The 25,895-nt window shown below is 36.8% G+C and overlaps 6 protein-coding genes across 14 annotated transcripts; 4 read left to right on the top strand and 2 right to left on the bottom strand.

The window, feature by feature from the left end:
• Positions 1-1,842: 1,842 nt before the first annotated feature.
• LOC109863870 (venom protease-like) lies at positions 1,843-4,481 on the top strand. Its single transcript, XM_020444518.1, has 6 exons — positions 1,843-2,105; positions 2,822-3,064; positions 3,222-3,498; positions 3,585-3,850; positions 3,950-4,116; positions 4,220-4,481. Exons 1-6 carry the CDS (start codon positions 2,012-2,014, stop codon positions 4,391-4,393), a joined length of 1,221 nt encoding a protein of 406 aa, XP_020300107.1. The 5' UTR covers positions 1,843-2,011; the 3' UTR covers positions 4,394-4,481.
• A 233-nt stretch (positions 4,482-4,714) lies between these two features.
• LOC109863903 (beta-sarcoglycan) lies at positions 4,715-6,668 on the top strand. 2 transcript variants are annotated; one of them, XM_020444572.1, is made up of 4 exons: positions 4,715-4,977; positions 5,237-5,398; positions 5,482-5,704; positions 5,800-6,668. In XM_020444572.1, exons 2-4 carry the CDS (start codon positions 5,259-5,261, stop codon positions 6,442-6,444), a joined length of 1,008 nt encoding a protein of 335 aa, XP_020300161.1. In that variant the 5' UTR covers positions 4,715-4,977; positions 5,237-5,258; the 3' UTR covers positions 6,445-6,668. The 2 variants fall into 2 exon arrangements, with proteins under 2 accessions (XP_020300161.1, XP_020300162.1); XM_020444573.1 differs by having other exon boundaries at positions 4,715-4,862.
• Positions 6,669-6,812: 144 nt separating this feature from the next.
• On the bottom strand, positions 6,813-9,159 carry LOC109863902 (interleukin enhancer-binding factor 2). 2 transcript variants are annotated; one of them, XM_020444571.1, is made up of 5 exons: positions 8,971-9,159; positions 8,283-8,586; positions 7,888-8,194; positions 7,551-7,808; positions 6,813-7,416 (listed from the first exon to the last, which is right to left on the bottom strand). In XM_020444571.1, the coding sequence occupies exons 2-5, from the start codon at positions 8,577-8,579 to the stop codon at positions 7,130-7,132; spliced, it is 1,149 nt and encodes a 382-aa protein (XP_020300160.1). In that variant the 5' UTR covers positions 8,580-8,586; positions 8,971-9,159; the 3' UTR covers positions 6,813-7,129. The 2 variants fall into 2 exon arrangements, with proteins under 2 accessions (XP_020300160.1, XP_020300159.1); XM_020444570.1 differs by lacking the exon at positions 8,971-9,159 and adding an exon at positions 8,729-8,837.
• Positions 9,160-10,422: 1,263 nt separating this feature from the next.
• Positions 10,423-14,833, top strand: LOC109863922 (zinc finger protein 2 homolog). Its single transcript, XM_020444603.1, has 10 exons — positions 10,423-10,566; positions 10,685-10,895; positions 11,248-11,322; positions 11,469-11,724; positions 11,866-12,196; positions 12,307-12,501; positions 12,633-13,196; positions 13,319-13,588; positions 13,708-13,923; positions 14,049-14,833. The coding sequence occupies exons 2-10, from the start codon at positions 10,865-10,867 to the stop codon at positions 14,247-14,249; spliced, it is 2,139 nt and encodes a 712-aa protein (XP_020300192.1). The 5' UTR covers positions 10,423-10,566; positions 10,685-10,864; the 3' UTR covers positions 14,250-14,833.
• Positions 14,834-15,471: 638 nt separating this feature from the next.
• LOC109863921 (neprilysin-2-like) lies at positions 15,472-21,744 on the top strand. 4 transcript variants are annotated; one of them, XM_020444600.1, is made up of 16 exons: positions 15,472-15,732; positions 15,915-16,590; positions 16,873-17,544; positions 17,673-17,783; positions 17,901-18,006; positions 18,123-18,330; positions 18,416-18,577; positions 18,671-18,763; positions 18,911-19,093; positions 19,382-19,513; positions 19,635-19,813; positions 19,910-20,017; positions 20,143-20,339; positions 20,521-20,687; positions 20,970-21,122; positions 21,219-21,744. In XM_020444600.1, exons 1-16 carry the CDS (start codon positions 15,562-15,564, stop codon positions 21,438-21,440), a joined length of 3,540 nt encoding a protein of 1,179 aa, XP_020300189.1. In that variant the 5' UTR covers positions 15,472-15,561; the 3' UTR covers positions 21,441-21,744. The 4 variants fall into 4 exon arrangements, with proteins under 4 accessions (XP_020300189.1, XP_020300188.1, XP_020300187.1 ...); XM_020444599.1 differs by having other exon boundaries at positions 15,915-17,544; positions 19,635-19,814; positions 19,914-20,017; XM_020444598.1 differs by having other exon boundaries at positions 15,915-17,544.
• Positions 21,745-21,847: 103 nt separating this feature from the next.
• On the bottom strand, positions 21,848-25,674 carry LOC109863923 (phosphatidylserine synthase 1). Of its 4 annotated transcripts, XM_020444606.1 has the most exons (7): positions 25,119-25,674; positions 23,929-24,483; positions 23,578-23,847; positions 23,250-23,472; positions 22,857-22,923; positions 22,203-22,288; positions 21,848-22,061 (listed from the first exon to the last, which is right to left on the bottom strand). In XM_020444606.1, exons 1-6 carry the CDS (start codon positions 25,346-25,348, stop codon positions 22,233-22,235), a joined length of 1,401 nt encoding a protein of 466 aa, XP_020300195.1. In that variant the 5' UTR covers positions 25,349-25,674; the 3' UTR covers positions 21,848-22,061; positions 22,203-22,232. The 4 variants fall into 4 exon arrangements, with proteins under 4 accessions (XP_020300195.1, XP_020300196.1, XP_020300193.1 ...); XM_020444607.1 differs by lacking the exon at positions 22,857-22,923 and having other exon boundaries at positions 25,378-25,674; XM_020444604.1 differs by lacking the exon at positions 22,857-22,923.
• Between the last annotated feature and the right edge of the window lie 221 nt (positions 25,675-25,895).

A 25,895-nucleotide genomic window follows, 5' to 3' on the forward strand; every position in this document is an offset into this window, starting at 1 on the left:
CTGCATCAGTTTTCCAGTAGTTGGATACCTGTGTACCTTAATGACGAATAATTAATTATTTCACAGAAACATTGTGCGTAATATACACACGTCTTGTTTATGGATACGCGCGCGTATGTCACTTATCGAGATGCTATGTGAACAAATCTTATTAAACTCACGGGTTTCACATGGCGATATCGGCGGCAATAAATCGAATCGGATTCGTCTTACGATGTATTAGATTTGATATGAGTTGACAAACGTACCGATATCATTACTACCTACTATCAAGTTGTCAAAACACACGTACTTGCAGAATCCGTTATAAATTACTCCGATAGTCACAATCTTCGTAAGAGCGCGGGATTTCCACAGTTGCTTATCTGCCAATGATTGAACACTTCATTAACTAACAAATAATCTTAAAAACTCCGCAATATTCGCAGTCATTGAGCATTTTTACATTTTACAATTTTTCTAAAGAAAAATTCAAATATTGTTCGCCTATGTGTGAAACTTACTTATCGCTAAAGTAAACGTATTAAAAAAAAAAAAAAAGAAAACATAATTTTGCGCAAGATAATTTCTGAACAAATACTCCAAACATCTGAGAAAATTCTGAAAGATCGGAAAATTGCGAAAGATTTAATAAAAGTCGCCGATTTGCATTGCACGACTCGGGTTTATCCTGAGAAAGATCAACCTGTTCCGTTTCCAATCAATTTGTCATGTTGAAATTTTTCTCGTTGACTAATATATTAGATCTACCGGAAAGTTCTGCCTGTTTTTGGAATAAAACAAAATACAAATTTTTCTTCAAACCGTCAATAAACTTTATTAAATAATATAATTGCGATTATTATATTAATGATTTCTTGCCAGCGTGATGGCAATTTGTATATCCCATTTTTGAAAAATGTTTTATCTAAGGTCGAAATCACCTGTTTCGAATTTTTCGAACCATCTTCTGCATGTCCTATCAGAAACTATACCTTTACCAAACACTTTCGATAAATTTCTACATGCTTCTGTAGCATTTCTTTCTTGTTGAAATTCGTATAAAATACAGTGGCGTAAATGAACTTTATCAGTAGCCACGGGTACACTATCGTTTCACACATAAGACTAACGTGAATCAACTTTGTTTTAGTTAATTTGCTACGTCAGTATGTATACATTAAGTAATAAAAATAGAGAGGCACACATGCGCCAAATAAACATGTGCTTACGAGTCGAAACTTGTTGTGACAGAAACGGACAGAACTTTCCGGTAGACCTGATAAAAATTAATTCTACATAAATATGTAGATAACACACATCAGTAACGAGCAAAACTACAATTCCGTCAAAATCGTATTTCGATTCATATAATATCGAATAACATCGAACACTGAAATAATCGAAATTTCTCTCCGCGGATTTCGTTAGAATTTATTTGTGTAAAACACACAAAGCAGTTTAATTGTCTGGTTAACCTGTGGCATTTAACCGGCAAATGATACACGCGCAAAAGTTCAAGTACAAAGAGAACAAAAGAACGTGTATACGTTACGTCGTAATTCAATATTCTCGAGAACCGTGACATATCACGTGACAAAATAGAGGAAACAAATTAATTTATCGATCGCGACGCACATGTTTGATCATTTTGACGTGTAAGCGATTGATAAATAATCGAGAAAATGTTTATTATACTAATTCGTGATAAAACGTTTTAACTTTGTCGAAAACACACGGTTTTCTTGGAAGATCGCCATAAAATACGGAGAAATTACGCATCGTCGTATCTTTCGCCGATTTATCGCGAAGTCTTTGATCAGAACGACCTCCGTCGTCGCCACTACCATGCGTGCAAACTATCGCGCTTTGGTGGGGATCGCTGGAAGATCATCAGTATGCACATGCATATGAGTGGATAGGGAAACAGTACACACAAACAAGATCGGATGAGTAGTGGACGGGAGTATATCTTGCATCGCCGCGCGAAGTCTGTGATCAGACGAGAAGATCGCGTGATCAAGAAGTCGCTATGAGAGCATCATTAAGCCTGCCGAGAGCTGCACCATTATTGTTAACGGTGTTAACATTGATCTTGCCTTTGTCGCATGAACAGGACATTGGAGGTGAGTACGATTTCCGTTTTTAAAAGAAAAAATATTCTCGTTTGAAGGAAGTACAACGGTTAATTATGTTCTTCAGTCAGTGAATCGGAAAATCTATCGAAAAACAGAACCGAGTCGCGAAATTGTGTTAACAAAATTTTTTTTGTCTTTACATAAAATAATTTCTAAGATTTATCGGATTTTTTCTTCTCACACATATGTGCGAATCAAGCCGTCGACAATTATTTTTTGCGATATATATGTCGCGAGAGACATCGTGCGCAAGTTATATGATATAACAATACTTTAATGATTTAATAACATAAATCTCGAAGTTTGTAGACGCAAATCTTTGAGATTAAAAATAAATTTACACGCATGTTTAGAAACACGTTATAGCGGATATACATACTGACCTTGTTAACAGGTTTGGAAGAGATTAACTTTAGTGTTTTTTTTTTCGAAAAATTAAAAAAAAACTAAATAACAAGAGAACTAAGTGATAAAAGGAAAATAAAAATCAACTAAGTAAGAGTAATAAAGAAAATATTTTATTTTACATTTTTAAGAAAAATAAAATCTTGTGAGAGAATATACAAGCCAATTTGAATAGTTTTATTCGTCGTTCCTATTAGGTTTTTTTTTTTTTTTTTTATCGTTCTCATTTACATTCAGTTCTTTATTTTATTTTATTTCTTATCTGACTTTTACACATCATCTTGTTTGTCAACTTTCAGAGAGATGCTCGACCGATAGTTTCTCAGGTGTGTGCAAGATAGTGAACGAATGTTCTACGGTCTATGAGGCCTTGAAGGAAGGCCAAATGCCCGCCAAAACCTGCGGCTATCGGCATTTTATTCCAATAGTTTGTTGTCCGACAAATCCTACGAAGAAACCAGCACAACCAGCACCAGAATCGACGACCGAACGTGAAATCGATACGACAGTTACACCAAAAGATAGAGCGTTAGCGAGAGCAAGTATGTGCGCATAATTTCTTTTTTAATCTCTTGATGATAAGTGATTTACAAAACAAAAAAAGAAAGACAATCAATTAGCTTTCCTTGAAATAACCGTTTCAATTTAATCTCTCTCGATATATTTTCTCTCAACCGAAATATTTGCTTTTTTACTCAGAATGTGCGGAAGCCGCGAAAGCTGTCTACGGTTTGGAGATACCGCATATTCTTTCGGCGGATCGACAACTCGTGAACGTGTCGCGTTGCGCGGACATCCTGAAGTCTCGCCAATTGATCGTCGGCGGTAAAAAGGCCGAACCGAGAGAATTCCCGCACATGGCGGCTCTTGGTTATGACCCCAAAGACGACGGGAACATCCAGTGGCTGTGCGGTGGCACCTTAATTTCCGCCAAAGTTGTCCTGACAGCCGCTCACTGCACGTGGTCGAACTCTTGGCAAGTTCCGAGTAATGTTTTTTTACTTGTTCTTCATGAAAAAATTGACTCTAATTATTATTATTATTTTTTTTTTTTTCGTAAAGGCGAGCCGTAAAGTGGGCGCGAGTTGGTGATCTGAATCTCGCGGACACGACCGACGACGCGAAGCCACAGACCGTCAAAATCCGGGAGAGTATAAGACACGAGAAATATAAACGGCCGTCGCAGTATCACGACATAGCTATACTTCGATTGGAGAGAGAAGTCACTTACAACGCGTGGGTCAGACCGGCGTGTCTTCCGGTTAATTGGCCCGACGTGCGTAACTACAACCAGACCATTGCCACTGGATGGGGTTTAGTCGACTGGGGTGAGAAATTTGTCCAAAATAAAATTGAATTTTAATAAACTTTACAATCGCAAAAAAATTATTAATACATTTATACTGTGTTGTGTTCTGTTTTTTTAGCTGACGACGCCGGCTCAGACAGTCTGTTGAAAGTGTCGCTCAATTTGGTTTCGCATGATACTTGCAACGGGTTTTTCTCCGACGGCGGCAGTGAAGCGGAACTTGCGCAAGGCGTTGTCGACGAATGGCAAATGTGCGCGGGACAGTCTGGTAAAGACACTTGTCAGGTAATATAAATTAGAATAAATTTATACTTACTAAGCAAAAAAAGCATTACTCGATTTCAATTGCTTGTGTTTTTGTTTTTTTTTTTTTTTTTTTATTATCAAGGGTGACAGCGGAGGTCCTATCGTCATCTACAACGACGATCATGAATGCATGTACACCATAGTTGGAATAACCAGTGTCGGACGATGGTGCGGTAGCGACATGCCCGGCATATATACTCGAGTTTATCATTACGTACCTTGGATTGAGAGAAACGCGTGGCCGGAAGATTCTTAACGTGTATCGCTTTCTCTTAAAACGTTACCTCAAATATGTGTTTGTATACTCATTTTTTTATCTATTAAATAAATCTTTTTTTACGTGACGCATTTTTTTATTGAAAATCTCCCAAAACCTCCCCCTCCCTAAAAAAAAAATAGCGCAATTATGACAAATGTTATTAATGAATCTATAAAATCTACAAATAATTTAATATAAAACAGATCTATAAATTAAAAAAATTCATAAAAAAAGTTCCAAGTTTTCGAGAAGCGGCTGCGTACAAGTCGTGAGAATTCCTGAGGACACTTGGCATCGATTCCTGGACGCGCAAGCGCCGATCAGCGAATTCTCACCGACTTCCGTTCCTCTTAGTCGTCGGCGAATACGTTCGTCGTACTCGACGAACCGAATAACGCGGCCGTCTATTTTCGTTTATCTCGAAGAAGCAGCTCCGTCTACCGCGACGCTTCTTGTCTCAGCCGAGGTAAGAAAAAGTCGTTCGCGGAGCAACCAACTGTACACATCTTGTGTGACGGAATATTCGACGCAGAACAATTATTGACATGCAACAATAGTTGACCTTTCGGGAAAAAAAATGAGTAAGAATATTCTTGATATCAAAACGCGACAGAACTTTAATGTAAATAAGACTATCGCAATAGTAAAGATACGAGGTATGGATTGTTTTTTTTTATATAAGAACGCAGTACATAATATTAACGAAATGAGTTGCTAAAGTCGGAGTTTGTCGTAAAAATATCAGAAATAACGAGAAAATAAAAATAAAAAAAACAATGTAATAAATGTAATAAACGAGAACGTTATCTGTCAACAATGTTTTTTAATCTTAATCTTCAGATATAGAAGAAAGAAGACTCAAATGTCGGCTCTACTAGATGTATGTGGAAATGATACTGGCTCGCCATCGATATCGAAGGCTGACGACAATCTGTCAAACAGTGACGGGCCGTTGATCAAGGGTCTTATCCGACAAAATAGTTGCAGCAGCATGCGTGCGAGGTAAATAGCAGAACGCTGCAAGTCAAAGCTAAAAATCGAGATTTAACAGATAATTCATACTTGCGACAAATTTTTAAAACAAGGTCAATTGGTTCATATGGGATGTCTTCGACGTACGAGAAACCCATGAAGAAGCGTTACTGTCTTTGGATGTTGACTTTGGTTTTGGCGATAATTGGTCTGTGCAATCTCTTTCTGAACATTACCGTAATCGCGGTTTTGCGTATAAGTCAGGGAATGGAAGCTATGGAAGTAATTCCAGATGAGAATCTTGTCAAGTTCTACGGTAGAACCGATCTTGACAAGGTACACGTAACATTTTCTTACAATCTCATAAATGTTTTAGATAAATTTTTGTACTTATGTTTTTTTTATGACTCCATATTATTTTTGTCGTAAAGATATTTCTGCAGTCGGGCGTCTGTCAGAGTTACGGCGACGAGCCGATGGAGATATCTGGCGACGAGGCCGGAGTGCGCGTTGACGTGAAGAGTCACGTACATGAGATACACTCCAAACTGGACGTCCTGCCAAACGGCACTGTCGTGTCGCTGATGGAATCGTTCGAGATAAAGGATCCACGTACCGGCGTGACGTACTTCACCACCGACTTCCCGAACTTCGGTTTGCCGAACGGCGTCGAGACGATTAACGTGAAAATCGCGGAAACGCACAGAATCACGTCGCCGGTCAACGAGAGCTTAAATGTCAAGTCTGACAATCAGATCTCGTTGCACGGCGCGGAAGGTGTGCGGATCGAGAGCAAGGATATTATGTGGGACGCTCACTTGGACATGATTCTCAAGAGCGTAAATGGCAGTATCGTTCTAGATACCAAGGACGGCGTTACTATCGACTTGAAGAATATTCCGGTGGCGCCGATGTTTCTCCCGAGTCCGACGGGAACTCACGAGCAGTACAAAGTGTGCGTGTGCATGCCGCAAGGAAAGCTTTTCAAAGTGCCGGTTCGACCAGGCACCAGCTCTCGCACGGTTAATTGCGCGCGGGTCGCCAGGACTCCAGAAAATGATCCTTGTTTGCACTAGGTTCTAAGAGGAGACCGCGATGTCTTGTAAAATCTCCCTCGCGTGAATCAAGTTATATATCACTGCCAAGTGGTGAAAGAAACTTCAGAGAGTTCAAATTATAGTAATCATATCAGGGCCTAATTGGTAAACAGATGCTCGATACAAAACAATAAATGATCCGAAACAAGTTATACACAAATGTCATTCAAATGCGGCTATTGATATTCGCAAGTATCTCTCTAAACTTTTAACACGTTTTTCAATAAAAATATTTTGATAAAGCCAACATTTTCGAAGACGTAGAATCTCGGTTATTACTCGGAATTATTATTCCGAGTGAAAATACACAAGGGAAAGATGTTTAAGGTGCTATATATACACATGACTGTGTCTTGTAGATACATATTTTATGTCAAATTACGCACATACTGTTGTTATAATCTTGCAATCACACGACTTCAATGATCGAATTGTCGATATAAAATTAAATTTATAGACTTAAATACTCCATGGTAGATAGTCATCGTATCATTAAACAATAAGAATTTAGATTGCCACAAAATTCCACTCATCATCAAAATGTGTACAAATATGAAATACATTATTATAAGAAAAAATCGATGAGAAAGTAAACATTATTCAGTCACGTAAAAAACATCCACGTGACCAAAGACAAAATGCATTACTTCTGGTGTCAAAGAACCTAAACACTTTCGGTAATCATTTCCTCGTTGCTTTCATCCATATCCTCCTGCTGCTCCTGCTCCGTGGGAGGCTCGTATGCCTTATCCAATGGACTCGCTACTACGCCACCTGCCCACACGCTCATCTCTACCGCGAGTTTATTTGAACCTTCCAGCAAAGGTCTGTAGCCACCGTGAGCTAATACACGCAGTAATGTTTGAGCGGTGAGACACACGAGATCTTGCTGCTCAAGTGTCATTGCAGTGTGTACGCGGATATTACCACCCTCGCACGGATCAGAAATGCCTAAGACAATTTTACATATTTTTATAATCACGTTGATATAATCTTACTTTTTTTTAAATGTGCTTTTGAGACTAAATCTGATTCTGCTAAAACAAACAAAATTATTGTCAAACGCTTAAAAATAACATAAATACCTGCTGAACCCGGGAGAAACAGTCCAGAAGCTAGCAACTGCAGCACCCTCTTATACGCCTGATGTATCGGTAACGCTTGTCTGCTGGGATTGTTCATTATAGCGTTGTGCGCCAGCAGATCCAGCATCCATGGAGACAACGGTTCCAAGCCTTCGAACCTACTTCTAAGGTCACGAAGCAATCGTATAAGGACTTTGATACTAGAGTGATGAGCATTTTCTTCAAACCAGCGCGAATGTCTGATAGCAGCAAGATGACCTGCAAACAAGAAACAATTAATATCTCTGGTACAATATATCAGATTGTAAAGACAATTAAACACAATAAGCAAAAATACCTTGACAAATTTTAACATCTAAATGTTGATCAGATTCCAACTTGCGTAAATTCTGATGCAACGTTGTAATCAGTACACGTACAGTAGCCTCGTTGTTGGCAATATCAAATCCCCGTTCAGTCTGAATAAGTCTGAATATTTCTTTTGGATTTACAGCTTTCAAGTCATTGTTGACTTTGTTCCCAAGAGCTTCCACTGCTGTTTTTGTAGGCAGAGTTTTAAGAATAACAACAATATCGGCAACATTGTGACCTTTCACCATTGTACCTTTTTTAAAACTGCCAACTTGTCTCACTTCCTCCAATTGCTTCAAAATAAACATGTCATAAAATTAAGTGAGGCACAATCAGCTAAAATTTCTTTCATTTGTACAAAAAACGACAATATGTACTTACACAAGCTTCAAAATTCCCAGGAGCAACAATCAAATTATCAAGTACACTTTGCAATTTATTCACCAAATTTAAGATAGAAGTTTGTTCCTTTGGTGTAGGACACATGTCAGCATTTTTTTTAAGAAGTGCTGTCTGAAAATCTGATTCATCTGGAACTGGTTTAACGCGTGGAAAAGCTGCTTCACACAATGTGTAGTCAAATGGGTGACGTGGTAGAAATTGTTTCCTTGGAAAACCCATACCACGTCCCATACCACCACGACCACCTCTAATCATTCCTCCGCGACCTCTTACCATAGTGCTTCTGCAAATAATAATATCAATTGTATTTCTGTCAATCAAACAAACGCATGCAAATTACAAATGTTTTGAGATTATGTTATATTTCAACAAATTTAATATATAAAATATACAAGTTATAAAGTACAGTATACACACACACATACATCATACTTGATTTCTCTTAGCTTTGTGCTTATTTTTGAGATAATAATCGCAACTTTATAAGTGAAAAAGTAAAAATCAATATTTTTTGACGCCATCGAACCCTTAACCTAACCTACCCTAACCTAACCTAAGAGACGCGCACATATTCATACATTACTACTGAAGCATATTCAGTATCGTATTATTTACTGATGCTATATCATTATCAACAATAAAAACTAACATGCTAATATTCACTTACTCAAAAGACGCAAATTGGAAAGACGTTTTGTCTAGTTTACTTTTGTTTTTCGTTACAATATCACCGCGCGATATCAGATATAAAATATGCCGCTAGATACGCCTACGGCCTAGACGCAGAGCAAAGAGTAGAGAGAGAGCGGCCAAAACCATTTGTGCACAAGGAGTTGTGGATTGCTACAGTTAGTTTATACAGTGCTCGTTGGCGCTGTTTATCGCTAAGGAAAACAGCCTCTCTCGCCCCCTGAATTCCCGCACCAATTAATGGCTGCTTTCCTTTTAGGAGACACAGTCGACACAAGTCGACACAAAAGTCATTCTGTCTTCGTTCAGTATTCAGTGAGAAACAAAGACAGAATGACTCTTGTGTCGACTTGTGTCGACTGTGTCTCCTAAAAGGAAAGCAGCCAATAACAGGCGCGCGCTACGCGCACGCTATTGTTATTTTTATTTAACTGTTGTCAGTGAACACAACCTGTCACCGCGATGACAGATAGTATATACGTCTTATAAACCATATAATACACATATGAGAAATCTCAGAAATAACGCATGAAAATCAATCTCAAAAAATAGTGAGAGAGTGGAAAAACAACACGCGACTAAAGTCACGTGACAGGGAATAGGGCAAAAAAGAGAATATTATATATATTATATGTAATATTCTTTATCTATATATAATACACACACATACGCATATATGTATATATATATATATATATATATACCGTAATCACGTGACCGAAGTCAATAACACCGCCGCGGTCGCGCGGCCGAAGTCAGTGACTCCACCGCAGTCGCGTGACTGAGGTCATTGACCCCGCTGCGGTCGCGTGACCGAGGTCAGTGACCCCCCTCCCACCAAGGCCGCGCGCCCGCGGTCAGTGACCTCCCCCCACCAAGGCCGCGCGGCCGAGGTCAGTGACCCCGCCAAGGCCGCGCGGCCGAGGTCAATGACCCCGCCAAGGCCGCGCGGCCAAGGTCAGTGACATTACTGTAGTATGTATATAATACATATAATACAATATAAAGTGTAATATTATAAATATATAATAAATTATATGTATATATATTATTTAATGTTATATATAATATAAATTACAGTCACGTTATTTTCACGTGTGTGTTGTTTTTTTTTTTTTTTTCTACAGTCATCCAAGTTTGAAAAACGCGCTCACAAATAAGCACCATCTGCTGTATCTTAGGCATCACTACAATGGCCGCGTTCAGCAGAACTCAGCGCTTAGTAAGCGCTTTACGCTTATTGCTTGTCATTGGAATATACTTTCATATTTCCTGCGGATATACAAGAAGAGACCAATCACAGACAATAAGCGTAAAGCGCTTACTAAGCGCTGAGTTCTGCTGAACGCGGCCAATGCTACCAATCAAGTTTCTGAAAGCGGAACACCTCACACATATAACTATGGGGTCTCTCTTCTATGCCCACTAAGTCATTACGTTGAATTGAATCGTATGCTTCTCATTTGTATATGTTCTTTATCTTGCATATTATCTATCTATAGTTTTGTTTATTATCTTTTAACGTATAGAGTTAACACAGTTGCTCGGAAAAATAAACCGAAAGAAAATAGGGGTAAGCTGTTTTAGTGCTATTCTTTGTTGCTCTATTCCTTATTTTGTTGCTTCGTGTGTTTTCAAAAAACCCGGGGCATCAATATGAAGTAGAAAGTGATTGAAAGTTTGAAATCTAGATCTTGCGTGTGCAAGCTCTTCGAGGTTAAGTCAGCAATCGGTGTGCTGGCGCTGTTACGGAACAGCAAAGATCAGCAGAGATGTAGGAGCGTGACATCGTTATGTTTTTATGTCGGAGTCAATATCTTCACACTTGTCGTTTCTCTGATAAAATGTCCTGTTGATCGCGATCTCAAGACATGGCGCGGTCTATTCTCGACGCTTTGACAGGTAAGAACATATTTATTGTCAAAACAAGAGATATCTAACCAGTACTGGCAACATGTTCGTGTTTTTCTATGTATTTTACGATTTGTTTCCCGTTGCAATGTTCTTCGCTATATATTTAAAGTAATTCAGTTTCAACGTCTATATACGTTCACATTTATTTATTTAGGTTCCTGAGCGTTTGCAGATCAATTCATGAAAATGTTTAGAAAATAGGTTATCTTGTCACTGACAGTTTCAATAATAACATACATCTTTATATTATTGCGTTTTATAAAACAATTTGCATTTGTAATTAGTTGCTTTCAGTCTGAGAATTTTTAATTCTTTTTACTTTTATTTATTGGTTTTATAGATGTTTCGTTGGATGGCTCCTCTGTACAATCTCTTTTGGAGTCACAGACATTGATAGCTGAAGTTGAGCAGTCAGGTATGTTCACAATGTATGATAAAAGCATATTAGTTGAAGGAAAAATTTATCTATATTTTACATATAATATTACAGTTGTTATTCAATTGTTTTATAATATATAAAAAGTGTTTTACTCATAAAATGCAAATATTTTTTCACACCAGCTATCGATCAAGATGAACAAGACTTATTCCAGTGTGGTAAATGTAAGAGCCAATTTACTTCACTTCAATTATTTGTACATCATAAGAGAATACATCGGAAGACTCAAGACACTGTCGATTTGACTCAGTTCTTAAACAATGAGAATCAAGAGATACAAATGGATAATGTAGCTCAAAATGAATCACAGTACAATTCACAAGAAGTCTTTCAACTTGGAGAACCTATCATTCTAGAAGAAGCAGATATGTTATTTAGGTATATATCGTACATGTACTTTGTTCTGTATTACATATCATGCACACTTTTTAATTTTAATTATTTTTATGTCACATTAAAAAATAAATAGTCTATTAGAAAACTTTTTTATGTGTGTGAATCTTTTGATTACTGTTACAGTGTGGACCAAGAGGCCACCAATTATTTCACCACAGATTCTACATTTAGCGTGCCAATTATTTTAAGTACAGAAAACCTGGATACCTTTGGCAATACTGCCATAGAGGCAACAAAGCAGGTGTCCAATGAGATGTCCATGATACAATTGCATGATATCAGTTCACAAGAAGATGTTTCATCCCAATCTGAACATGTTAATGTTTCGTTGATGGAAAGTAATGAGCAATCTGTAGAAAATAGCGAATCATTTCTCGAAGACAACGAGACATCCATCCAAGATGATCCACTAGATGAATCAGAAAATGGTGTTATTCATACACAGAATTTAAAGGTATGTGTGCTGCAAATAACAAAAACATAAATCTTACTATTATAATATTAAAACTTAAATTGGTACATCAAACATATCTATATGTACATATGTTGTTTTAATTTTTGCAGTATAAATGTAACTACTGTGACAAACAGTTCGCTAAGAAATTCTATTGGCAACAACACGAACGTTCTCACACCGGAGAGAAACCTTATCAGTGTATAGTGTGCGGTCGTGCGTTTGCACAAAAATCAAATGTGAAGAAACACATGTCTTCGCACAAAGTATGGCCTGGCACTGCCATTCACTCTTTACCACCAGAGGTAAAGCATTTTGAACTAATTTAAATTGTTCTTAATTTTTTTTAATATAAATTAGAAACTTATTCAGAAAAGCGTTTAATTTCTTACCTACATCTGTATTCTTTATTTGTATACTTAACTCTTATTTATAGGCACCTCCGGATGGAAATATCGATCGCACATATCACTGTCAGTTCTGTAAGGAGACGTTCGATTCGTACAAAGCTTTGAAAGGTCATCTCATCATCTCGCATCTTGAGTTAAAGGTGTACAAGTGCGTGCAGAGCAACTGTAGCATGATGTTCTCAGAGTTGGATGAATTTATTAAGCATACGCGCAGCCACAAGTGCTCAGAATACCGATGCCACGTATGCGGCGAGGTATTCAGCACTTTGTCTGATCTCGGTCGTCATCAATACGTCCACTCCGTCCAGAAGCAAAAGACCACAGAAAAATTCTATTGCTGCTCAGTTTGCAAATCATCGTTCTCGAACTTAGAGGCGTTACAACATCATCAGGAGACCACCACGCACGATTACACTTGTCTACAGTGCGGCAAGAGTTTTCTCATCGAAAGGTTCTTGCGTCGTCACCTTAAGACTCACTCCACGTCGGCGAAATTTATCTGCGAGGATTGCGGCAAAGCCTTTAAGACTGAACAATATTTGGCCAATCACAAACTAGTGCACAGTGAGGAGATGCCTTTTACGTGTCCGGTAAATAAAACGGAAAAAATAATTAGTGTTATAAAAAATTAATATAAAATAATATTTAAACAACTTGAAATTTTTGCGCTTTTTCTTTTACGAATGTCTATATTTTATATTGAAATTCACAGCATTGTCCAGCCAGATTCAAGCGGAAAGATCGGCTGGGACGGCACATGCTAATTCACGATTTGACGAAGAGGCTCAAGTGTCCGTTTCGCGGTCATCTCGGCTGCATGAGCGAGTTCTCACGAACCGATAAGCTTAAACGGCATCTGCTGACTCACAGTAACGTAAAGCGGTTCACTTGCAGCCACTGTAATCGCAACTTTCACCGGGCACAAGCGCTTAAACATCACGAGATCAACAAACATACTCTTAAATGTGATATCTGTTCTCATGTAAGTCTCAGAGAATTTTGTTTATTCGAGACGCTGAATTTCTTAAGCAGCTTTTTTTTTGAACGTTCTTACTTTCCGTTTGTTTTTTTTTTATAATTGATTGTTATTGTTATACACAGACTTTTAAGACTAAAGAACAACTTATTACTCACAATTGCGAACAATCGGGGCAAGACACCAAGAAACACACAAGTTCGCAACTACCGAAAAGAGCATCCGGATCGTTCAAACCGAGAAAGCCTACTCCAAAGAGACAAACGTTATCAAAGACTGCAGCTCCGCTTGCTGATAAAGAGAAATTAGAGGATTTCAAGAACGATGAAATACAAAAAAAAGTAATTTACAAGTCTATTTCTCTGTTTTGTTTATTTTTTTTTTGTTTTTTTAGATTTATCATTGACAACTCGAGGACAACCTCTATCACTTAATTAAAGTTTCTTTAATCTTCTTTAATCTGCAGATCACCTGCGAAACATCTAGGTCCGATGACTTTGATGAGGAAACTCTCAAGAAAGCGAGAAACGTTCCACTTATCGTAAAAACAGACGGATCGACGATCGACGGCGAATTAAACGAACAATCCGATTCGCCACTCGAAATGGACTTCGAGTATGATTATAAACGAGAAATCGAATTTTATTCGTCCCACACAACCGAATAAAGTTTTTTGCAATATACACACATATGCATGCGTCGTCTACGCACGTATGTATATTTTTATTCGTATTTGAACTGTACATCTCTTGATTAGAACATAGACCAGTCGTCGCAGCATGTGCAATGAAAAATCACTAGCAAAAGGCGCAAGTTGCATTTTATTTTTGCGTACGATATTTTGTAGTTTACATATCTGTGATAATTGTATTATAAATGCTCTATCAATATAAGTAACTTATAATTATACATATACATACAATTAAATATATATATATATATATATATACATATATATATATATATGCGCGCACATCGAAAATGTTCCGTACGTATTGTCTCGATATTGACTTTCGATAAATATTGGAAAAATTGAGATATCACTTCCAAATTATGTTTTTATTAGAATACGCTTCTACTGGACAGTGAAGTGCATCTCGTGCAGAAAAAGTTTTACAAAAAAAAAGAATTTATCTGTGCAAAATCAACTACAAACAAAAAAATATCTCATATACATTTGGAAGTGACTAGTTCTCTGGATCCGATCTTTTTTTTTTTTTTACAAGTAACAAGTATAGTCAAATAACTTTTTTCAAATTTTGTTCTTTTGAACGTTTACGTTTGTTAAATTTTTTTAAGAATATATTTAGATGTAATAAGAGAAGTATATATATATTCCAGAGATATAACAAATATTTGGAAGAGAGTGACGTGTTTTTAATAATTTATTTGATGTGAAATAAGTCTGTAATCTAACGAGTCAAGATAAGAAAAAGAATATATATAAAAAAAAAATTTAACTCAAGAGAAAATATACTTAGTTCTATGAAAATAATAATCAAAATTTACTGTAGCCTTTCCCGTGAAGACTTCCTCAAAAGAATATGAATATCACAATTTTATTTTTGCGCTTTTTCAATTAGGTCCTCATAGCTTCGCGGATTACTAGTTTTATTTAAACTTCAATCACATTTGGTGTATCCAGAACCACAACCGCTCATTAAGCGGTTAACAATCGAATGTGATTAGTTCTTTAAATCAAATAAGTTACAATAAATTGCTACTTAGCCGCTTAGTAAGCGGTTGTGTTTCTGAATGCAGCAATTCTTTATATAGAAACTCTCGTTATATTTCTGAGCGATAACGCTCGGAAGGAAGCGGTCGTCGAAACCACAATCAGTATTTTCAAAAGATTATATCACAAGAGCGTGCAACAGTTGCTCGTTACATATCGTTACATACGTTGGCACGCAGCGTAGAGTTTCATCTTTTTTAATAAATTCGTGTATATAAGTAGTCGCTTAATTGCAAAACAGATCATGCCCTCGAGAACGTATCACGTCAATAGAGAGCAAGGTAAGGCCGCTCAACGAGATCAATCATATAAGAGCTGCCTCACCGCCTTGCTCATTTTCTTCTTTCTGTGCCTCGTCCTCATTATTGCTTGTAAACCTTGGACAAAAACTGAAAAGTACAAGGATTACTTTGAGGTAATATTATTGATCTTTGATAAAATATAAGTGCACACACACACAAAAGAATTGTATAAAAATGAGAATCTATTATTATTTCTCGATTTTTTTCAACAACAATGTGTCACAATGTGTTTTTTTTTCTTTTTTGCATTATTATTTATTTAATCTTCAATATTTTTGTCAATACTTTAAATTAGCATTATCATGGAGAAGAGACGAAGACGACAGCAACAATCCCGACAACTTTGTTGTCAACTTTGTTATTAACTCAAAGAACAATGACCACATCTGTTGCAAGTACAAAAGATACAACGACCGAAAATTTTGATGTCGTTACAGAGGATAATTCCAAGACAAACGTTAAAGCAAATCCATTCGATCGTTATTCTGAAAACACGACGACGCAGGATACGACTGTTGCTCGGAAAGATGTTGAAGATTACACCACAGAAGAAAGCCGTCGCACGGAAACTACAAGAGAACACACTGACACGGCTACTACATCACGATACAATTATCACGATATCATTGATAATGTTATTGACAGCGACACGACTTCAATGTCGCCGCCTGTACTGAGTACCAGCGCATCTACATTAAAAAACAATGTTACAATCATCGATACTATCGAGCAAGTTACGACGTCCATTAAAAATGTTACAGACAATTTGCAGACATCAACACAATCGGACGACGGTGATACCACTGCATCTTTCGCAATATCTACTTATTCGACCAACACTGAAAAAAGTACAAGCACTCGGGAGAAATCCGATACTACGACGAGTGACAGTATCTCTTCAACAACATATCGATCAGATTTTGGAGTCATATTTGGAGCAGAGAAAAATACCACAACTTCTACCAACAAAGATCTTACTTATAATGAATTTGTTAATAATACAACAGATAATGTCATCTCTTCAACGACGCCGACGAGTGACAGTAACTCTTCAACAACATATCGATCAGATTTTGTAGCAGAGAAAAATGCCACAACATCTACTAACAAAAATCTTACTTATAATGAATTTGTTAATAATACAACAAATAATATCATCTTTTCAACGACGCCGACGAGTGACAGTATCTCTTCAACAACATATCGATCAGATTTTGGAGCAGAGAAAAATGCCACAACTTCTACAAACAAAGATCTTACTTATAATGAATTTGTTAATAATACAACAGATAATATCATCTCTTCAACGATGCCGACGAGTGACAATATCTCTTCAACAACATATCGATCAGATTTTGGAGTCAGATTTGAAATAGAGAAAAATGCCACAACTTCTACAAACAAAAATCTTACTTATAATGAATTTGTTAATAATACAACAGATAACATTATCTCTTCAACAACGCCGACCCAATTAATTTCTGCAGCAGATAAAAATACTACAACTACTTACAAACATCTCGACGAAGAATTTACAACTACAATAAACAAAACAAACATACGAAGTTATAACAGAATTATCAAAACACATATTTTTAACGATACTTCTAATACAAGGGAAAGACACACCGCATCTTCCGAGTTCTTAAACACAAGTACTACTTCCGATTCTTATAATCGCACAATCACCACCACAATCTTACCGATGGAATCCACGACTGAAACTGCGCTTCCTGAGGAGGATTTAAATGTTTGCAAAACGGGAAATTGCAAACAAATCACCAGTAGAATGTTGTCCTACATGAATCATTCAGCCGATGCTTGCGATGATTTTTACGAATATGCTTGCGGAGGTTTCGAGGCGGATCCGCAACTGATGGACAAAGATCCGGTTGAGAGATCCAAAAATTATCAGCGAATTGCCAGTAATTATTTTGAATTTTTATAAACTATAGTCATCACAAGTTACGATTTATTTTAGACGGAAAATTGATTACTGATATATCAATTACTTATTGAACATTGTCTTGTCTGTTGTTTCAAATTATTTCAGTGCAAATGTCAAAGGAAAACCGCGAAAGTGTTTATTCGAGTTTTGCAACGTACTACGACAGCTGTGTGCGATACGAAAACGACGTGAACTTTAACGAAAGGATAAGAATCGGTAAATCGATGACTTATTTAGTTGAATATTTATTTGAACAATCAATAAAATTGCAAATAGATTTAAGTAAGTACCATTAAATTATACATATATCACCATCAATCGATTTCGTTGCAGCAAACGATATGTTGAGAGAGATAGGAAAATTTTATATCAACTCTACGTGGCCTAACGATTACACGGATTTCACGAATTTATTTGCTAAATTGATATTACATCACAGGTATGTAATCACACTTTCGTTAATACACTAATGTTAATATAACGATTAATAAAACATTTTAAAAATTGAATAGAACTCGTGAGAAAAACATTTTAAATACAAATTATTTTACACAGCGCTTTTTTATTTGACGTTGTGCCCGAAGTGGACGAGTATCGTCCGAATAGCTTAACATTAAAGATAGGTCCCGTGATGTTCGAGCAGTACGAGAATCCTTTCAGCACGGGATACATGGACTATTTCAAGTGTTCTGAGAACGAGTTTGATAGAGAAGAGCAGTATGTGAATCTGCAAGTTTTATATGAGAATTATGAAAAATGCAAGGTCTGTGTGTGTGTTTCTCTGTATACATGTAAATAACATAGCGAATAATTGTATGAACAATTACTACTTGATTTTTGTTTTATAGAAGGATACGGGAAAACTTGTGACGTTCATTAAAGAAGCGCTAATGTCACTCAATGTTTTTAAAGATGTAGATGATAAAGATTTAGACCGGAACTCACAATTCGAATACGTAAACAAAACTGTTCATGTGATCGATTCTGTTATAATGAAAGGATACTTCTCGGTAATTCAATCTGTCGCGAAACTTTTTAAATTCGATTTCTATTATTGAAAAAAAATATATATATGTATAAAATATTGCGTTTTAATTCTGCAGCATTTTCCATCAAAAAGTGAAATCCAGGAAGTATATTCAACGAGCAATTACACAAAAATGAGTTTGGACGAGTTGCAGAGTAGTAGCACGTTTGTAAGTAAAAAAACAATCGCAGACATTTTTTTGCAAAGAATTAGAATTCACTTGTTTTCGCAAAAAAAAAAAAATTCTTCTGATTCCACTTTTGTTATCATTTTTTTTAGCGGTCGGTTAATTTTGTATTTTAATTTACTTTCGCAGCTGAATTGGACGCAATTAATTCGCTCGTTAACAACGGTGGATGTGTCAGGCAAAAGTATTCAAGTGTATTTTCACAATAACCTGACAGAAGCTTTACAAGAAATGAGAAAATTCGCCAGAGAGGACTCTATGGGCCTCAACAACGCGTTAATGGGTTTGTACGCACACAAACTATACAATGAGGTAATTAATACTTATATGTAATACTTAATGTGATTACATACGCATGAGGTGGTTGATAAATATCCGAAACGACGCGACAATAATATTGCTGTTGACAAGTTTCATGCTTTAAAAGAACAAATGTCAAACGCTGGCTCATTATCGTAGTGTTTCTGTGATTTTTAACAACATGTACCGGCAACGATAGCCAAATCAATCGCCTCTCGTACTATTATAACTTATTGAAGTTACAAGTATTATCAAATATTATTAACTCTTTTTTTTTTATTGTTAAAATGAATCTCACAGATGGTTTTGCCAAGGCGCAACGACATCAAGGTTCATTGTATGGAAGCAGCCACTTACCTCCTGCGTTTAGAAGCGTCCAGTTTATACATATCGTCCTTTACAGATAACGAAATAACGCGGATGAATAGCATAGTAAGTGAAATAAAAGACAAACTACAAGCATTTGCAAGCAGTATGTAAATAGAAGCATTTTCTCGAATTCCCGAAATACTTCATTTTTAATTCTTTAACGATTTCAATTTTTGTTCGATAGACGAAAACCATGTTCGAACAGTTAAAGAAAACATTTAAATTGAAAACGATGGAGGCAAAGTGGGCAATGGAAGGAGGACGGGAGAGATTGCTAAGAAAAATCGACGAGCTTGAACTCGCACTGCCTGACGCTTCCTACTTTAAAAACAGAGATTTGTTATATAGCGAATACGATATTCAGGTGGATATTTTTAAAACAAGATGATAACATTAAACATTGCAGATTTATTACTGTATCTTACTTAAATTTAATTATTACATTATAATAATCGAATTTCAGATAACCTTATATGACAATTATTTTAACAATTCGATGATTCTGCTAAAACGGTACAGAACTTTGATGTATGCCGAATTAGGAAGACAAGTTGACTCAAAGCAAATGTGAGTAAAATATGATACAGATGACAAAAAAAAAAAAAAAATAAAAAAATAAAAAATAAAAAAATAGAGAAAATAATTTTGTCTAATTTGGAGTGTATCTCAGCACAAATAACATTATATTACAGTTGGACATACTTCGCAACGCCATTCCAGTCAAAGGCCCGATCGATTTACAGTCTGAATCTTATTGTAATTCCTTATGGCATCATTGATTGGTCTTTGACGAACGACGAGTATTTGCTAACGTCTCTTCACTATCTTCTGATGGCGAATCTTGGAATTTCTATAGCTCATCAAATCGCTCATCATTTTGATGCGAACGGTAACGCAATTTTTTGACATACTTTTTACAACTTTTTATATAATTATTTGTAATCATTTTGTTTTTTAAATCATGCGAGTTAAATTAGTAAATATCATAACATGAGTATAAGAAATTACGCAATATCGTCTTTCTTATATTTTCGATATACAGAGATTCTCGAACGTGTCTTTTACCGCAGGTGTACACTACTGGAATCAAGCCAGAAACATCGAATATTCTCTGATGTACGAGCACGGAAGTACCGATATGCACTTTGATGACTACGTTGACTGCCAAAAGAAAAACATGTATCAAACATCTATGAACATGACGCTACCTTTCACCGACCAAACTATATCTTTTACGGTAAAATCACAATGAAGAGATTATAAGCGAATTTGTCCTTGCAATGTACAAATCTTTTTCGAATATTACACATATAATGTTTGATACGTTATACGTATAAATGTTTTGAAAATTAACGAGATATTTAAACAAAATGTGTGTTAAAATGTAAAATAACGGGCGAGGTAATTTTTTTTTTTTTTTTTTTTTTTTTTTTTTTTTTTTTTTTTTTTTGCGAATTGCTGGATTTTATTCAGTCGGTCGCAAAAAAATATGGAACGTTAATACTTTTAAATATTCTAGATCCCGCAGTTGACCTTGAACGAACGGTTGTCTGACATTGTGGGACTCAGACTAGCCTACGACACTTTGGCTCTTAACAGATTGGACGCGGAGATGAGACTCCCATGGATGGATCTCCGCATTGACCAATTATTCTATCTCGCCTACGCTCAGGTACTGTTCTCACAGTTCGGTTTACGTTACATTAGTAGCAGTTTCGAATAGAAAGATTTCTTCGAATGATCGAGTTTTTTCCACGGACTTTTGCAGACGTATTGCACGAAGACGCCGCTCACGTCATCGTTTGTCTCTCTCTACGAAAGCGAGAACCTCCCGAGTCGGATTCGCGTGTTCGTCGCCGTGTCGAATAACAAGATCGTCGCCGACGCATGGGATTGCCGGAAGGGCTCGCAAATAAAACCCGAAGACATTTGCAGCGTATTTCCGTACATAGAATCCAAAATTTTTGAATCCCCAATCCTTTCGGCGTGAAAATCGTTTTTCCGTGGAAAACATGGCGCGTTCTGCTTAACGGCGGATGTCGCGAATCGATTATCCATGATATTAATCGACGAGTACAGAAACAAAACTCACTGGCGCAGTTTTGTCTGGTGAGAAAGAGAGAGAGAAAGCGATTCGCAAACGAAGATCTTTACAATCTGTATATTCTGTATATTCTTTTTTATAATCTGTACATTCGATTGTTAGAAATGTTGAATATTGTCACGCCGTTTTCTGCGAATGTATGACTTGGTAAAAAAAATTGCGTCTCTAAATAAAAAAAACCTCAAAACCATATTTTTCACGCGTGTCGTTTCTGTATTCCTCGATTTATAAACATTTATATCGGCAATTATTATGTGTGCAATAAATATATGTAACGTCTTAAGTTTAAAGGTGCCCTGATGCTTTTCGATGGACATATATCGCAAGCACAGTAAGATATCCATGTTACGACTAACATTTAGAGAGAAAAACAATGAACAAATGTATACATACAATTGTCACTGAATACAAATTCGACAAGCAGTTTTTTTTAGGCGAGGCTCACATCGAATCGGAACGTCGGCGATTCACGTGGAAAACTTGCAGCAACAACATTCTCCTTTTATTCTGAGGAACAAAGTAACAACAGCTCCGGATATACACCATGTCACGTCCGTAAATAATGAATTCTCACCCACACATTGCCCCACACGCGACTTCGACTAGAGTTTGTTTTTTTATTTTTTTTATTTAGTGTTCACAGTTTACCGTTTTGCGCGGCACTCTTGAGTTTTTCTCTCACAGCTTCTTTTTGTCCAGCTCTTCCACTGATTTCGCAAGGTTAACCATATCCCCTGAAACATGCAAACTCACATAAAAATCGGTCCTACGTAAAAAATCTCAACGATCGCAGAGTGAATTGCGACATTGTAGCATCGGTCACGGCTGAACGTTTGCCCGTCCGTCACGCGTGCTCTGCAGACCGTCACAGCAAAAAAAAAAAAAGGGTTAGATCAATTGAATCCAAATATTAACAATTTTTCAAAAATCTGTAAGAAATAGTCCAATATCTAAAAAAACTCTTAAGTCTGCAAAAAAAAGAAAAAATTTTAAAAAAATGTAAGAGTCAAAATATTCAAAAATATATTTTAAATCATAAAATTTATAGTACAAAATCTATTATACAATAGTTTTATAATTATTTGATTAACGACTTCTTATTCGAGTTATTTAAATTGTTAATAGAAACAAAGTAATATAAACAATCGAGACGTGACTAAATCACAAATAAGGTTAATGAAAAAGTCACGGACGAATTCTTCGGAGCAATCGACAGCGAGCAATTAGTTAAATGTCGCAGCAAACTCAACAGATCGCATAGCTATTGTATAACTTCCTATAAAAAGAGCAATTCACACGTACCGCTGGAATCCACGTCAAATTTGCTCGGATACAAAACAGACCGTCTTATAGACGTTTTCTTTCCCGTCTGCAGCGAGCATCATCATGCATTTTGAAAAGAACGATAACAGTTAGTTACAAAGATCAACACAATAACTAATCAATAAAATCGATGCGTATAGATTTAGATACAACACATACGGCCTCAAGCAAACTTATGTCAAAAATAAGTAAAACTTTGTTATCATTTATGCTGCAAATTATTATGTGATGTAATTCTCTTTAGTTTTTTTATTTTTTTTTTTATTTTTTTTTTATTTTTTTTTTTTTACTTTAAAATACTATATCACTTTTTTCTCTATCGTTAAGCTACGGTCCTGAAAACGAATTTAAAATCTGCCAGTTTGTTTTTACCTCAAAATACTGATGCCATAAAACACAGCCGTAGACACAGAGAACGGAGACTAGAGACTGGCAGAGGAGCCAAAGAAGGATGTTGAGCGCTTGTGTACGCTCGAATAACGCCGCACCGTGGCGTATGCAAAGCAAAGCCTCGGTTACCATGATTGCTCCATAAACCCAGCATTGCGTTCCTACTCGACTACATGTAGGGTCAGTCACATACATGTAATATTGCCTGTAATTATAAAAAAAAAACACGTTCGCGATCATTTTTGTTTCAAATGTACGATCTTAAATATATTTTTTTAAATATATTTAAACGTTACATTTTCTTACTTACCTAACTGACGGCGCCACTATAACGCCTACCAGCACTAGTCTCGCCACAACAAAAGGATGAGACGGTGGAAACTCGTAAACATGCTTCAAAAAGAAGGTATTCAGTTCGGAAACTTGCCAGAATATCACTAACTGACATAGAGCAACCAGTCGCATGTGTGTACAAGTTGGATCTAACCATCTAACGGATGTCCAACTGCCGGGAGTGAATTGCAACACTGCTCTCTTTAGTTTCCCAGTGGTGCTCTCAATATCACGGATACTGACCCATCTGTTTAAAGAAAAATGTGATGAATCAAATGGAAGCATGCTTCTCACATAAAATTTCTTATTTGCAAAAAAGACAGTTTACTTGTATTCTCTCATTTCCAATATGGAACAGATCTTCAGGCCAACCCAGATACCCAATCCGTTACACACCAAGACATCCAGAATCAGCGCGTCCCACCAGCACTCGACAAAGTTTGGTAACAAATGAGCAAAGGCTATCTCCGTCACCTCCCACATAACACTAATAGCCCAGAGAATGCCGAAATGGCGAATCAGAATGGCTTTGAAGGCCCAGCCCAGAAAATGAGCAAGCGCGAACACATCCAAGTGGTTCCAGATCTTTTCTATCGTGACATCGGAACAGTTGACGCCGTACTCCTTGTCCATGTCGATGTGAAAAGACGCTAATCCCGGATCCACCCAGATCAGGATTTTTTTGACCGTTTCGTAGTTTTGGAACAAGAAAAACAGCAGGCCCATCAAATAGAGCACACTGCAGCCAAACACTATTCGCCATACTACCGGATGTGGCCTGGTAAATGGGCCATTGGGAAATGTCAAGACGGATATAATGAGGAAGAAAAAAATGACACAGAGCATGCCTGCCCACAAGTTGTCTTCAACATTGGTGGTGTTTCTGAAAGTGAGATAAAATATTATTACAATCACCAAAGTTACAATACTCATATTACTGAAAAAATAAAAAAAATACAAATTTCTAATCACAAAATTAAACATACAAACTAAAATAGTGACTTGCAATAGCAAAGCAAATTTATGCAAATTTTGAGATGAATTCATCACGAATACTAATTATGCAAATTTTGAAATGAATTTATCATGAAACACTTCTGGTTGATAAAACATTCGGGGTTTAAAACTTGAAGCAATAATTTTAACATAGCAAACTATAACAAAAGCAACATATATACAATGAATCATATATATTTCCCTATCTAACTATATATCAAAAATTAAATTCAACAACTCACATGTGATGCAATATCTGAGAAACACTACATAGAACTAAAAGACAAAAACACTAAGCTAAACACTCTGATGTAGCAACAAATTATGTAACGAGCGCAAAATATGACATCTGAAATAAGAAAACACAATTGTTCCGCGTTGACACATTTTCTCACAACGATTGCCGCGTACATGTGAACAAACTTAGAAAACAAGTGATTTTTTAAGAACACAATCCCAAAGGTTATGAGTTCTCGTCTATGGCAAGTACTTGGGAAAAAATCGGCAATTGAACCAACCAACCTGGTGAAAGCTGAATATATGACCGCGCCGATGGAAATCAGCAGCAGAGTGATCGTGTGAGGTTTGTAAAAGAATTCGAGAGAGATGTCGTCGACCGGTCTCTCGTTAATGCTTGAAAAACTGTCCGTGCCAGCGCACAGCCTGTTGGTTTCGTGATCGACGGCCACGGTGTTGGCCAGGTTGCCATCGGTGGTCACCGCGTTGTCAGTCTTCTGCTTTGCTATCGTCATCCTTATAATTGATTATTAAATTTACTTACGCCCGCTTCAATTTCGCGCGACCACCATCAGGCACAACGATCAGCGCACTCGTCCCGCAACACACAACGTGCTGTCGGTCGGGAAGACGCGCCACGACATGCACCCAGATTCACCGATAATCGCGCATGCTCGCGCGTGACTGCACTCACTATGTGACTGATGATTCGTGTTTTTTTTTTATTATTGTTTCCTTTCACACGCCAGAGAACAAACCCACAACGATATATACAGCCGGTATATACATGTGGTATGTATATTTATGAAAATCATGGTTATTATCACTATATAGCACTTTCTGCGCGCGCACGTACACACTCATTCCAGAGAAGACTGAGAGCGACCATGGCTCCAAAGTTAGCAGTTATCGCCTTTTCGTTCCTGTTCGCCAGCGCTATTGTTTATCGTGGTACACATTGGCAATTACGTGTTCACGATTGCTATGTACACGCATGTTTATGGTTCTATTTCGTGCTATCGGTATTACCGACATGCACTGAACACACTCGAGCCGGTCAGA

This window comes from Pseudomyrmex gracilis, unplaced genomic scaffold (genome assembly GCF_002006095.1).
Source record: "Pseudomyrmex gracilis isolate BER0280 unplaced genomic scaffold, ASM200609v1 scaffold_14, whole genome shotgun sequence".
Taxonomy (NCBI): Eukaryota; Metazoa; Arthropoda; class Insecta; order Hymenoptera; family Formicidae; genus Pseudomyrmex; species Pseudomyrmex gracilis.

What these genes read in the sequence shown, in the direction of transcription:
- LOC109863921 (XM_020444598.1), top strand. Translation starts at nt 15,562, where the DNA reads ATGCCCTCGAGAACGTATCACGTCAATAGAGAGCAAGGTAAGGCCGCT. An exon ending in AGTACAAGGATTACTTTGAG is followed by an intron (nt 15,733 to 15,914) that starts GTAATATTATTG and finishes ACTTTAAATTAG; the next exon opens with CATTATCATGGAGAAGAGAC. An exon ending in AGAATTATGAAAAATGCAAG is followed by an intron (nt 18,331 to 18,415) that starts GTCTGTGTGTGT and finishes TTTGTTTTATAG; the next exon opens with AAGGATACGGGAAAACTTGT.
- LOC109863903 (XM_020444572.1), top strand. Translation starts at nt 5,259, where the DNA reads ATGTCGGCTCTACTAGATGTATGTGGAAATGATACTGGCTCGCCATCG. An exon ending in TGCAGCAGCATGCGTGCGAG is followed by an intron (nt 5,399 to 5,481) that starts GTAAATAGCAGA and finishes TTTTAAAACAAG; the next exon opens with GTCAATTGGTTCATATGGGA. An exon ending in GTAGAACCGATCTTGACAAG is followed by an intron (nt 5,705 to 5,799) that starts GTACACGTAACA and finishes TTTGTCGTAAAG; the next exon opens with ATATTTCTGCAGTCGGGCGT.
- LOC109863870 (XM_020444518.1), top strand. Translation starts at nt 2,012, where the DNA reads ATGAGAGCATCATTAAGCCTGCCGAGAGCTGCACCATTATTGTTAACG. An exon ending in TGCACGTGGTCGAACTCTTG is followed by an intron (nt 3,499 to 3,584) that starts GCAAGTTCCGAG and finishes TTTTTCGTAAAG; the next exon opens with GCGAGCCGTAAAGTGGGCGC. An exon ending in ATGGGGTTTAGTCGACTGGG is followed by an intron (nt 3,851 to 3,949) that starts GTGAGAAATTTG and finishes CTGTTTTTTTAG; the next exon opens with CTGACGACGCCGGCTCAGAC.
- LOC109863923 (XM_020444604.1), bottom strand. Translation starts at nt 25,348, where the DNA reads ATGACGATAGCAAAGCAGAAGACTGACAACGCGGTGACCACCGATGGC. An exon ending in ATATATTCAGCTTTCACCAG is followed by an intron (nt 24,484 to 25,118) that starts GTTGGTTGGTTC and finishes TCTCACTTTCAG; the next exon opens with AAACACCACCAATGTTGAAG. An exon ending in CAAGAGTGCCGCGCAAAACG is followed by an intron (nt 22,062 to 22,202) that starts GTAAACTGTGAA and finishes TTTGTTCCTCAG; the next exon opens with AATAAAAGGAGAATGTTGTT.
- LOC109863902 (XM_020444570.1), bottom strand. An exon ending in CTGGGAATTTTGAAGCTTGT is followed by an intron (nt 8,195 to 8,282) that starts GTAAGTACATAT and finishes TTTATTTTGAAG; the next exon opens with CAATTGGAGGAAGTGAGACA. An exon ending in AGATGTTAAAATTTGTCAAG is followed by an intron (nt 7,809 to 7,887) that starts GTATTTTTGCTT and finishes TCTTGTTTGCAG; the next exon opens with GTCATCTTGCTGCTATCAGA.
- LOC109863922 (XM_020444603.1), top strand. Translation starts at nt 10,865, where the DNA reads ATGGCGCGGTCTATTCTCGACGCTTTGACAG. An exon ending in AGATGCCTTTTACGTGTCCG is followed by an intron (nt 13,197 to 13,318) that starts GTAAATAAAACG and finishes TGAAATTCACAG; the next exon opens with CATTGTCCAGCCAGATTCAA. An exon ending in ACGATGAAATACAAAAAAAA is followed by an intron (nt 13,924 to 14,048) that starts GTAATTTACAAG and finishes TTTAATCTGCAG; the next exon opens with ATCACCTGCGAAACATCTAG.